Here is a 12919-nt window from a genome sequence, read left to right as displayed (position 1 = left end):
CATCATGGAGACAGCAGAAGCAGCGCTACATTAGAGCTTCAGGCAGAGATGTGCTCAGTTATGCATCCTCTGAAATGCTCCTGGCCCCACGCAAAGGGTTGGCTCTCTGCGGGGCAGTACTCCTTCCGTGCAGTACTCCCCTTAGGTTCTGTGCCAAGGGCAGCCAGGTGGACTCAGATTTAATGAGGTTTTGTTTCACATGACTTCCTCCATCATAGGAAAGGAACAAACAGGTGGAGGGTTTTTAAAGCAGGTCATAGAGTATTGGTAAGAGCTCCCTTTTAATTCTTAATTCAAGTAAAAAGCAGAATCTTGGAGTGGGAAGTTTTCTTTCTGTAACACTAAGTACTTGTGCTTCCCCTTTATTCTGTATGCAGTGTGCTTGCAGCAGGGCTAAGAGCTGTGGATTTCTCTTGCTCTCTCACTGCAAGAGACTGCCTGCTTCTGCCCTTTGTTAGCTTGTTGAGAGGAGCAGAGAACAGGGAGGGGTTGGCTTCGTGAGGTAGGTGCTAACTGGAGCATTTTTGAGAGAGAACACAGTAGAGTGTGACTGCAAGAGGGCTGTTTCGCCACAACCCATAGAAATTACTCCCCTGGCTGGCGTGGTTTTGCTATCTTAGTGTTTCTGATTAGGCTGATTCCACCGTACTTCTTGTCCTGTACAGAGATAAGAGGGAGGATGCTTCATGCCGTCCAGATACTGGTACCATTTCTCTGGCATCGTTCCCGTGGCCACGCAAGATATTCCTTTCCCTCCAGTCCTGCTAGTGCTCCCTTTCTGCCCCAGCAGACTATGGCCTGCAGTCCCATGTCACTCCTTGTCTCCTTGTCCAAGGTAGTTGCGTCAGACCACACCGGGCTTTTTTCAGAGGCAAAGGTGCAAAGCCACCTGCAGTGCCAGTTTACATCAGAGGGAGCAGCAGATACCCAATGCTGCTGAAAGAAAATGCTCCTGTAAATATTTTAGGGAATAATCTATCTGAAGACTGTTTTGCGATATGATGGATCTCTAGGCTGTGTTTTGTTTTCTTTCTCTCTTCGCAGATGCTGCTCAGGGAATGGTGGAGAACAGAAAGCGTATGCTGAGTAACAAGAGGCTAAAGAGCATGACATTGCTTGTTTTTGTTCAGTCATGCTGAGAAAAGCGCACTGTGGTGTGAGGCTGGAGAATGTGTTTAGGTCTCTCCTGAGAAAAACGCTTAGCTGATGTGCTCTATTCTGACTTGCCTTCAGCTCTGTTAGAGCAGATAAAGCTCTGCAGAGGAGGGGCAGATGTATTCAGCACTGCTTCCCACCCTGAAAGCACAGCTGCTGGCAAAGCAAACTCCTCTGCCCTGACCGTGGTATGGAGCTCATCTCCAGCTCTAGCTTTTATGCCTAATATCCCACAGCTGCCAAGGCTGGTCATGTTGGTATGGTTGTGTGCATTCAGCCTCGCCAGTGGACATTGAGTGTGTGGGCTGTGCTATTCTTCAGGTGCACGAGTGGGAGGGAAGAGTATGTGGTATATCTGAAGAGTAATTTAATATATGCATTTGTGTGTGGGGGTACATGTGCATGTAATCCTGTAACAACACATCACAGGCTTGGAAAATATCTGGAAAATCCCAGGTCAGCCGTTCTGTGTGAAATTGTAGCTTTTCTCTGCTTCTAACACTGGCCCGGGGGTGGGAGCCTCCGTATTCTTTTGCTGTTAATGCCTGATTGCTCCCCTGTGTGTGAGCTGCTGTGGGACGTGTGTGGGGACTGTGTTCTCTCCTTGCTTGAGATCATGAAGAAGATGAAAAGAGCAGGAGGTGTTCTGGGACAAAATGGAAATGCAAACCCACAGCATGTGTGGCACTGAGCAGAGTGGGGAAAGTAGTTGGTAAATTGAAGATGCCAGGGTTCAAGGATTTCTTCTAGGGATGATCCCTTTCAAAAGTGATCACCTTAACTAATGTAGTAAAGGTTTAAAAAAATTGTGTGCAACGCTTCTGTCCTTCCTGTCTCAAGCCTCTTTCTCTGCCAAACCCTTCCTGCAGGCTCCCATCTCCTCCATGCCTCACTTTGCTGTACAGTCGGACTGTGCTGCTGAGCATTATGCTGAATTGTTAGAGCCTTCACCCTTTTTATATATCTGTCCCCTTGACCAAAAGAAATCTGTGCTTCATGTGGAATTCCTCTGCTTCTCTCCTGCCTAAGCACTGAGTTTTCAGACTCTCTCCAGAAATTGGATGGTCAGAGAGGAGGGAACTGGTTCATTGTAACCGTTTTGGCTCTCAAGGCTGGCGTGGGGTTTGGCAGGAGATAGCTGTCAGTTCTCTAACACAGGTTAGTGTTTCTGTGCCGGGAGTGAGTGCAGTGTGTGTGGCATGTGTGAGCTCAGCGTAGGGAGGGAGAGATCGATTTGCACAAGCTGCATGCCTGCCTGTGTAAGAGGGCTAAGGCCGTGCAGCCTGTGATGCCTCCGTGCCTGGCACAGAAGCAGAAAGCTCTGTGTGTCAGCAGTAGATAGCAAGCATAGCTGCAGCACGCTGAACCACGGGCACTGCTGGGGTAAGTGTGCTGTGGCTTGAGACTGGAACATGTGTTTTCTTGGGAACTACTGCAGAGTTGGCAGGTGATGCACCTTGCCTGCTATTGTATCTGATTTGTGTTTGCCAAACAGCATTAACCATGTTATCTCTGCCCAGCAGATATGGTTTCAAAGCTGGCAAGTGTCTGTTCTGGGGAAGGTAAGTATTAATACCTGGAAATTTATGCATTAGGGCTTGTGAGACACTTGCTCTGCTGGAGAGCAAATCCAGCTGGAGAAAAGCTCAGTACATCAAGACTAGTTTTGCCTCCATGGAAATCTTTTGGCTGTGTCTGTCCCTTGGTGCTTTCCATTCATCTGAGTTGCTGGTCGAACTGAGAACTGCTTAGCTGCAAAGTCCCTTTTGGGGATGTGTTTCTCCCATGAGTGTGTGGAAGTTGGCTCTTGCTGCCTTTACTGATCACAGCGAAATTGTCATTGAACACAAGGAACCACTGATGTGACCATGCTGGTTACAGGAGCTGCAGTAGGAGATCTGCTGCAAGAGGTGCTGTCTTAAACATCAGAGAATGCAAACAAGCTGCTATTGTAGGCTGTAGTTATAAATATCAGGCTATTATGGAGGCAGTTTTAATGAACGAAATGACTTGCCACTATTCATGCTGATTGTCGCGTGGGTTTTTGTTTGTTACCCCATTAAGAGGTTAAAAAAAAAGCAACCGTAGCTTCTTTGTGTCCTTTAGAGTGGCTTTCTCTGTCAGTACCGCAGCATTGGGACACTAGACGTGATGGGGCAGAGATTATTCTTACAAACAACTCTTTTCTCTAGTTTGAAATGAAAAATCAGAACTGACAAAGAGTCTCTGGCTTTTTTTCAGAGTACCATAAAATCTAAACTTCCAGCCTTGTCTTCAAGGTATTTTAAGGTATTTATTGGCGTATATTTTATGAGGATGATGGTGTGTTTTTATTGCTGTCTGTGGGTGACAGTCTGTCTACTTCCACTGTGTGTGACACAGGCAGATCACCTCTGTTTTGCTTGCCAGAAGCATGGCCCTTTGGGACGATTAATAAGGCTGTGCCAAGCGCTGCCCTGTGCTTTCTTGAGGGTGGGGTGGCAGCTGTGCTCAGTGCTGGTGTTCGCTTCTTACAGGTGTGATCCTTGCCTCTCCTCGCCAGCCTGGTGCCATGGCCGACACGATTTTTGGCAGCGGGACAGGCCAGTGGGTGTGCCCCAACGACCGGCAGCTGGCATTGCGTGCCAAGTGAGTCCTCGCCTCCCTCCTCTCCTTCCAGCCTCAGCTCTGCCCTGAATGGTTTCCCGGTATCTGTGTGGAGCACTGGCCCACCAGCCTCATCCACAGCCTGGCTGGGAGGCAGGAGTTTGCCTGTCATGCAGACCCCTCTGTACCCTAGAAGAATGCTGCTTGGGTGGGACAGGAGCCTGCTAAGCTGGGCCTCGGTGCTTGGCTGCTACCTGGAGCTGCCCGCCTGTGGTGGGTTTGCAGTGCGGCTGGTGTGTGGTGGGAGTCCATCCCACCAGCCCTCCCCTTGGGTGAAAGGAAGGGCTTGGAGGCAGGCTCATATCTCTGCAGCACCCTAAATATAATTGATAGCATCCCCCAGCTGCCAGTGCTCTTTTGTTTTAGGAACTTGTCATTTGATCTCATTTTCCCCTGAAGTTAAATTACTGCATAACCTAAAGACAAAAGGGATGGAGATGAGTCAAGCACTAGAATTGCATTTGTTTCTTGGATGCTTTCCTTCTCTGGCAGCCGGTACCATGCCACTGCCACCTCTGCTCTTGTCTGAACCTCTGGGGTCAGCCTGCTGCAGACTATTAGAAAATAGGAGGTCACCCTGTGTCTGAGGGCACTGCCTGAGTGTGAACAGTGCACGCCACTGCCACTTCTCCAGCCTTCACCTGAAAGCCTCATTAAGACAGCTGTGTCTGATAGTGCCCTGCGTTCTGCTAGCAGCTGTGACTTTATCCAGTGACCTCTAAACCCCTACTGAATGGTAATTAATTGAGCTGTGAAAGCTCCCGCCTGTCCCCAAGTGAGCTAAGGAGAAATGTCAGCTGCTGTATGTGAGGCACAGAGGGAAGCAGCTTGCTAAAGTCCTCACGTGGGCCTGGGTTAGACCAAGGGAGGAAGTGCCCAATTTATATTTTCAAGCGTGCCTGGTGCTTGAACTGAGGACCTTAGAAATGTGTCATCTGGAGGGAGGAGGGTGCAGGTAATCCCTGTGTTCTGGAGTCTGCTGTTGGCATTTGTGGTGTCTGGCATCAGTACTGACCTTTGCAAGGGTACCCCCAGGATAGCCAGCCCTAGGTGCACTAGTTTTCTTTATGGGCAGAGTTAAACAGGAGTAAGGACATGGAGTGGTAAAATACAAGCTGGAGTAGAAAGGGAAATGAGAGGGCAGGGAGAGACAGCACAGCACTCAGTGCTGCTGGAGGAGTGACGTGGTGATCGGGTCAGTGAGAAGAGACTCCTGCTTTGGGCGTTAGCTAGGGAACAGGCTTCTCTGATGGAAGGCTGATGCAGGCTCTATGTGCCTGGCAGGTTTGGCCTGTGGGGCAGGTTAGGGGTTTTGTGCTTTCCTTTCACAGCTTAATTCTTCCCTCCACCCCCTCCCACAGGCTTCAGACGGGCTGGTCAGTGCACACATTCCAAACTGAGAAGCAGAGGAAGATGCAGGCTCTGAGCCCGCAGGAACTTGAGGTCATTCTGGAAGTCATCCGCAAGGCGGAGAAATTGGACATCATCGAGCAGCAGCGCATTGGGTACAGTCACGCTCGTTTGTCCCCTTCCCTCAGAAGGAAAGGTCAGCGCAGACAGAGGAGTGGCTCTCCTGACTGCCTGAGCTCAGCCTGCATCAGTCAGACCATCCCTTAGGTCAGTTATTTTCCCTTCCCATGTTGCTTGTTTGGAGAGGATGAACATTGGGAAGGATGTGATATTTTCCTTCTCCCCATGTCTCAAGCCTTTCTTGTGCCTTCTTTGAGCCTTGGGGCTTGCTGTGGTTGCAGCTACTGACACAGTCCCTGGTAAATGCAGCCTGTGCTAAGGTAGCTGCCCCAGTGGCTTTGGCAGAGGCTGGGGAAGATGCCAAGCTGTGCAGCTGCACCCACTGCTAGCGGACAGCATGGTTCAGAAACTGCTGTTGGCAGCACAGTTAGGTTTTCCCTTGTCTGTGGCAGCCCCCTGGGGTTTTGCCTGGAGCAGTGAATGAGTTTATATTCTAGTTGGCTGAGCCCTCTAGAAGGGGTTTGCTAGCTTGAATTATTTAATTTATGGGCATCCTTTTGCTGCTGCAGATTTCCATTTGCTTTCAGTCCTGCTGGAGGTCTGGCCTCAGCTGTGTCTGTGGTCATCCTATGCTGACTGCCTTTAAAGCTGGGGAGTTTGGCAGTCCTGCAGTATTTCCCAGTGGTGTTTCATGTTCATGAGACGGGAAACTCCAGTGACTCCCAGCCCGTGTCCAGCAGGCCCAGCTTCCTGCCCCTGTGCTTCGGTCTGTCCCTGTGCAGTGCACGTTAGTGAGTGCTAACGAGAACTGACGGTGATGTTTGTGTGATATATGGGAGACCCCAGCAGCCCCAGAAGCAGCCAGTGACCCTGAGGGGCAGATCGTTTGTGTATGGTTGTTGGTGTAGCTTGCAGAAAGCTAAAGCCTTGCTGTTCCCATGCTGAAGCATTCTCTGAAATGCCTTTGTTAACTCCTGGGAGTTCTCTTGTGCTGAAGTCAAGGATCATAAATCCAGTAATGATGGCTCAGCCTGGCTGTGCTGTCTGACCTCATCACCATAGGCAGTACTTCTTTCAAACAGACCTTGCCTTCCTCTCAGTGCGGAACTTGGTTGATGGGACATTAGCGCTAATGAGAATGGGGTTGCATGGATAGCAGGATTGCGTTTCCTCCCTGAGCTGCATGCGCATGCATGCGCATGCATGGCTGTGGCTGGTCACTGTCTCTGATCAATGGCCTGGCTTTTATCGTCTCCATCTACAAATGGATGCCTGAGAATTGCCAAGCAGTGATCTCATGACAGCAGCCTTGCTCTGCATGCTCTCCACATCCTGCATCCTAAGTGCTTATCCTGCCTTCCTTCCCTTCCGTAGTCCTGCTGCTACGGACATTGTGCATACATATGTGCTTCCGGTCTTCCAAGCGGGCTGTCGAATGAAGCAGGGAGCAGTTACTGGCATTCCTGTACTGCAGCTGGGCTCATTTTGGTCTGATGGCTTCAGTCTGGCCTTCCTGCTTCTAATGGGATGTGGGCAAGTGATGTGCCTGCAGTGCTGCTTTCAGGGAGTGTATGTAAGAATGGAGCAGGGCTTGGCAGGTCTAACTCTCTGCCCTTTCCTGGTGCTGTCTGACTTGCCCTGATCTGAGCACTAAATGCTTTTCCTGCTCTACAGGCAGGAAATCATTGTGCTGAGACTGTGTGGCCCCAGTGACACTGAGCTCCTAAAGGCTGCTGGGACCCAACCCTTCTTGTGAGCTGTCTGTGCTGCACCTACTAGCTGAGTCAGGCCTGTCAGTGGTATTCACAGGTTTGATTATTCTGGGCTTGGTGAGCATTGGTAGATGGATTTACAGAGGTTTGTGTCCCCCAAAGTCCAAGAGCCACCTGATGGGAAACACTGAGTGCAGAGGCTGAAGTGAAAGTACATATGGTCCCAGCAAGGGGCCCAGAACTGCACAGAAGCAGCAAAGGTAGGCTGAGTCTGGAGCACACATCTGCAGGTTTTCGGCATGCCTCGGTACCATGTGCTTCAGTTTCCAAGGTGAGTGCTGTGACCTTTGCTCTGCCTCGTTCCCTGCAGGCGCCTGGTGGGGCGGCTGGAGAACATGAGAAAGAACGCGATGGGCAACGGCCTCTCCCACTGTCTGCTCTGCGGTGAACTGCTCGGGCTGCTGGGCAGCACGTCGGTCTTTTGTCAGGATTGCAAAAAGGTGGGTTTGGTCACACAGGTTCTGCCTGTTCCTGGTAGCAAATCTGTCCAGAAAAGGCCACTAGGCCTCTCAGAAGCTAGATAGCTCTGCAGAGTTAACTTATCTTAGCCCCACTTGTCTAGGTTGGTGCTGTCAAACCATCAGGTTTTCTCTTGCACCCTGATTATCTTATTCCTCAGGATCCTGAAGTGCCTAAACTGCACTTAGTGCTGAGATGGGGTGCATCAGCCCCCTCTGCACCTCCCACTCTGGGGTTGCAGAGTGGGAGAAGGGGCAGGAATGTATGGCCGTCAGAGGCAACTCATAAAAGGGTCTGTATGCTTTACTGTTATTTACTGCAAGGTCTGCCCTTAGACCTTCCAGTAATGTGTCTCTTCAGAGGACTCAAGTCCATCTTCAAGTTCCAAACCAGCGTAAGGTTTCCAACCCCAATACGTAAATTAGCCTGTGCATCAGTGACTGCCCGTGTTTGTATATGTTATTGGCAGGACTGCATGGGTGCTGTTTGAAAGGCAGCATCAATTTGCAGTTTGCTGTTCTGCCAGTGCCCTGGGGGACGATTGTTTCTTGTCTAGACTTTGCAACTAAGGAGTTAATCTGTATTGCTGTGGAGATGATGATCTCCACGGCAACCACCTTATCCTCCCTCTGCTGGGAGGCTGTTTTTCCTGCACTTGAAGCCCATCTTTCCCTGGGGAGGTACCTCTGTAAGTGGCTTTGCCTCAGCATGTTGCCTGGGGAGAGGTGAGGGTACCTGCTGGGTGCAGGAGTGTTTCTGACTTGCTGGTGGTAGGGTGGAAGGGAGCAGCCTGTGCTGACTCTGTCCCTGGTGGGTACTGGAGCCAAGGAGACATTTGCCCATGTCACCCATCCTGTCCCGTGAAGCCCACAGGACAGTACTTAGTAAAACCCGCTCCTTTACCATGCATGTTGGCACCTCTGTGGTTAAGCAGCCATGCAGGCCATGATTAAGAACCTTTTGTACTGGCACTGCTGGAGTCTGCGAGTTGCAGTTCTCATGCAGAGCAGGCTGCCGCGCAGGGCCTGCACTGGTCCACAGTTGGTTGTGGCACTGCTGGGCTTAGAGCTCTTGTAAGAGGGAAGGGAGGTGGGTGCCCCTTGCAGTCAGAACCGAGGTCCCAGCATCCCTCCATACGTGCTCTCTGGGCAGGGAGCTGCTGTGAGCTGTGCTGCCTTTGCTGTCGAGGGAGTTTCTCCACTGGATCCAATTTGCAGAAGTAGCTTGACCGAGGCAGGGGTTATGCAGAGGATTGCTTGTAAGGCAGTGACTGGGAAAGTAAACACAAATCTTTGAACCCCTGGGTCCTAAGCCAGAGATAAAGTAGCTTTCTGGAAGGAGTGGGGAAGGAAGCAGCAGGAGGGTACTGCGAAGTGAAAGGTCTGGTTTAAACGGGAGCTACAGGGCAGCTCTCTTGGAGAGGAGCATGGGCTCTGTGCACACGTGTCTGTGGAGAATGAAGGGCTGGATGGCAGACAAGGAGACGGCTAGCTGTTTCCTGAATTTCAAGCATGCGAAATAACAGGATGTGCTGTATTCTTGCCTTCTTCCCTTGGTGATTCTGCTCTCACCTTGTCTGAAGCCAGCTAGGTCACGTTGCTACAGCACTTTCTAACCTCCTTCCTGTGAGCCTTGTACACTAATGAGGAGGCAAAAGCTGGCGCAGACACTTCCCTGCCCTGTCCATTTGCAGTTGCAGGTAGTAACCCCTCCAGCTAGTGAGGCTGCGGGAGCCCAAGGCTCTGGGAGCGCTCTGATCAGAAAACCCCAGAGAAGGGGTGGGTTTTTCTGTGGTTCTGTCCTTTTTGTCTGGAGCCTGTTGGGCAGTTCAGTAGGAGTCATATCCAGGTTGATTTAAGGTGACACTCTACTTTTCCAGTGTGCGTTTTGCAGCTGCTTTCAGCTTGGCTGCACTTTTCAGCTGTGTGCAAGCTCAGGGCAATCCTGACTGGGTGCCCTGGGCTTCTCTCCTTACTGCTTTTTAATGTTGTGGAGTGAACTCAGGGAACAGTCAACCCTTCGGCAGAGCACACAGAATGGACTGTTACTTTAAGCTTGTTCCCTCTCGTCCAGGGATATCCATCACTCGAGCAGTGTTGTATGCAATAAGCAATGACTTGTCAGGGAATTATGGATTTTTAAAGTTCCTATTTTTCTTGCTAGCGTTGCTCTGTTACCGTCTCATTGCAGCCCATTTAATTCAATAACAGGAATTGTTGTAATGATGCATCTGAAACATAGCAAAGAACTTACCTTCAGCAAGTCCCTTCTGCTGAATAGAGGTTCTATATTTCTTGTAGCCTGGTGGATTTTCTAAGCACCACTTTCTTTTTTATGAAGAATATTTTTAATATTAGTTTTTATTATCTTAGAAATAAATGCATTATGGCATTATGCAAATCCAGATGTGCTAAGAATAGTAGTAGTTAGACAAAGCATAATGTGTCATTTACCACGGAGGGGGTATCAGTATCCTGTGTAAAAGGTTAAGTATAAGTAGAAGAAGAAAGTGCTTTATCTTGTATTTAATGAGGAATGGAGCTGCATTTAACGTCCTTGATTTTTATGTCGTCTTCTGAGGGGTTGTGAGTGATGCTCAATTTTCCAGCTAGTCTGCAGAGAAGGGGAGGAGGAAAGCCCCGTTTTGTATTGGAACTTTCAAAACTTATGGCTAGGAATAAAATCGCTTGGAAACTTCCACTAGAGGGAGTGTTTGAATGTGCTATACGTGTGGGGATTGGGACCTTTGAGGGTATTTAAGACTGAGCTGCTCCCTCCGATTTTTGTTTGTGGGAGAGAGAATTTGGAGTACTTCAGGTGATGTCTGCTAATTGCATCTGCAATCCCTCTCGGCTTGGGTAGCACCATGTTGAGTATTGATGCACCACACCCAATAGGTTGTTCCTTATTTCTCTGGGAGGATGAGGACAAGGACAGGAACAGAGAGATGGAGAGGAGCACCAGCCTCTGTGGGGCTGCTGGTGCCACCTCCCACTTTCTGTACAGCACGAGTCAGGGACAGACCTGGCTCTGGACTATGCTGACCAAAACAGTTGGGTGCGTTTATTCATGCAATGAAGCCATTGCCTCAGGTACCATCGTTCTGCCGCTCTCCTCCTCCAGGCCTGGGCACTGAGGGCTGAGTGAGCCACTGAGACTTCCGTGCCTGGACACAGACCTCCTGGCTCAGAGGAGGAGCAGCCTGATTAGGGGGATATGTAAAACCTTAGCTGGGGAGATTAAATTCACATGTCTGTCTAAGCAAGGTTTTGCTCTCCAGGGCCCTCTTGTGAGTGGCTTTTGCTCTGTGAGGATCAAAGGATTCATCCCATTTCTCATTCAAGCTGTAAGCCAAGCCTGATACACATCAGCTTCATTATATAATATTAGGTGATTCAGGTTGTAAATGGCTTGTAATGCCAGCGGAGACATGAAAGTTCCCTTGTGCAGCAAGAGGAGCCGTGCGGCGCTATCAAGCATTCTGCTCAGGAAATGTGCGTGTAGGCATGGTCCTACCCGCTTCCTAAGCAGCCACAAATCAATAGCTGCTGAGTGCGTGCTGAAATGGAGGGGAAACCGTGGGGTTTAAGACTACGTACGTGAGGGAAGGGAGGAGAGGATTTCCAGTCTTGCACAAACTTGCGCTTGTTTTGTACTTGGTTACAGCTGCTTTCCATGCCACAGTGCTTAGGTTTTAGGATTTAGGAGAATAAAAAAAAAAAACGCTCTAGAAATATGCCTATTGGTTATGGGGTTTGATTTGCCCTGTCCAGTTCTCTTCTCACCCTGCAGTCAAGGACTGTGCTGTAGATTTGCCTTTGTGTCATGTCCATATAGACCTGAAGCAGCTTCCTGCAATCAGTGGTTCTCCAGGATAAAGAAGAAAATTGTGCCATATTTAGGTTTTTAAGGAAAGCAAAACATAACTGTTGGGGCAGATGCTTCTTGACCTTCTTTCTCCCAAGGGCTATATGGCTGTGGGGAGTTGCTAATGCCACCTTTTTTTTTTTTTTTTTCTTTTTTTCTCTCTCCTTGTTTCAGAAAGTTTGCACCAAGTGCGGAATAGAAACCTTTGGAACCCAGAAACGTCCCCTTTGGTTGTGCAAGATCTGCAGTGAACAGAGAGAGGTAAAATGCAACTGTGGAGAGATGGGGCTCAGCAGCATGCACCTACCTGCCCCAAGTCTGTGCTGAGTGTGTGTGGGCTCTTCCCTGTGCTGGGGCACTGGGAGGGGAGCTTGAGATGGGGTTTGGGTGGCTCAGCTGGAGGCCAGGCAGGCTCAATGAATAGGCACAATGGTGATAACTTTGGTTTATGAGGGGGTGGAGGGAAAGAAACACACCAGCCCCTGCAGCCTGAATGGCTTTGTGGAATTTTTCTAGCTATGGTCATAAAGAGAATGTTACCTTTGCTGCTGCACTCTCCCTCCTAGTTCTGTGGCAAATAAACTTAACTAACACTGATTCTTTAATACAGCTGGAGAGATCTATAGCATAGCTGCAATATTTACCCCTCTAAAAATAAGTAGGATTGCAGCTTTTAAGTCTGTTTTCCTTCCTGCTTGCAAAATTCCATAACTTGCCAGTGTGTGAGACTTCTAATGTAGGTCTCTAAATTTTTATATTCTTCATTGTTGACTTTACACTGCAAAAAGTAATGGCCTGCCTTAATTCTTGTCTGCCAGCCAGCATCCACCAACATCAGGGCTTGGTGCTCTACAGTGAAGTCAGTGAATTTGTTCTGTGATTACAGAAGGATTTTTACTTGTTCCCATCAATTTATTTTGGGCTTTTGCTTGTGGTCCTTGAACATCAATCTGCTGCAGCTATTTCTGACCACTGCAACCAACTGTGAAACCTGGGTGCTCTGCTAAATCAATTTTTGAAGTGTAGTGAGAGCATTTGTGCAGGTGTTTGAGATGCTGAATTTTTTTTATACTAGTTGTGGAAACTTAGCATTGCTTAGGTTTTACATAGGAGGGGATTGTCTGTGTGGGAGCACTTGCAAAGTTCATGTTCAGGTAAGATGAGGGGTATGTGGACGCTGCTGGCCTTTAATGTTTGAGCAGCAGTGTGGATGTGGGTAGGGCAGGCAAAGAGCATTCCAGCTCCCTGAAAATTGCTAATAATTTGATACGCTGAATCATCCAGATGTTTTGAATTCCAGATGAAGTCCCAAAATGGAGAGTGAGGCAGGTCAAGATATTTTCTGTGTTCTGCAGGGAGATGGGTATGGGACTAAAATTGACTTTCTTTTTTTCTGTTCTTTCTTTTTTTTTTTCCTCATCCCCCACCGTATAATTGGTTTATTTTGCCTATTTCTTATAAAAATAATGAGGAGCTGTGGTCACTGGACAGAGAAGAATATTAACCTGTCCAGTAAGTGTTATGTGCCACCAGTGTGTGAGGGTACGGTA

General features: G+C 48.9%; 1 protein-coding gene across 2 annotated transcripts in view; it reads left to right on the top strand.

Moving 5' to 3' along the window:
- Positions 1-12919, top strand: part of RPH3AL (rabphilin 3A like (without C2 domains)) — a 42732-nt gene that overhangs the window by 4183 nt on the left and 25630 nt on the right. For both annotated transcript variants that reach the window (XM_075518169.1, XM_075518171.1), the window contains exons 2-5: positions 3672-3783; positions 5163-5306; positions 7354-7483; positions 11544-11630. In XM_075518169.1, the coding sequence (XP_075374284.1) occupies positions 3707-3783; positions 5163-5306; positions 7354-7483; positions 11544-11630 (438 nt within the window). In that variant the 5' untranslated portion in view covers positions 3672-3706. The remainder of the gene's footprint in view (positions 1-3671; positions 3784-5162; positions 5307-7353; positions 7484-11543; positions 11631-12919) is intronic.

This window comes from Mycteria americana, chromosome 15, assembly GCF_035582795.1.
Source record: "Mycteria americana isolate JAX WOST 10 ecotype Jacksonville Zoo and Gardens chromosome 15, USCA_MyAme_1.0, whole genome shotgun sequence".
NCBI lineage: Eukaryota > Metazoa > Chordata > Aves > Ciconiiformes > Ciconiidae > Mycteria > Mycteria americana.
Note: the sequence above shows the minus strand (reverse complement) of the source record. Positions and strands in the feature narration are given on the sequence as shown.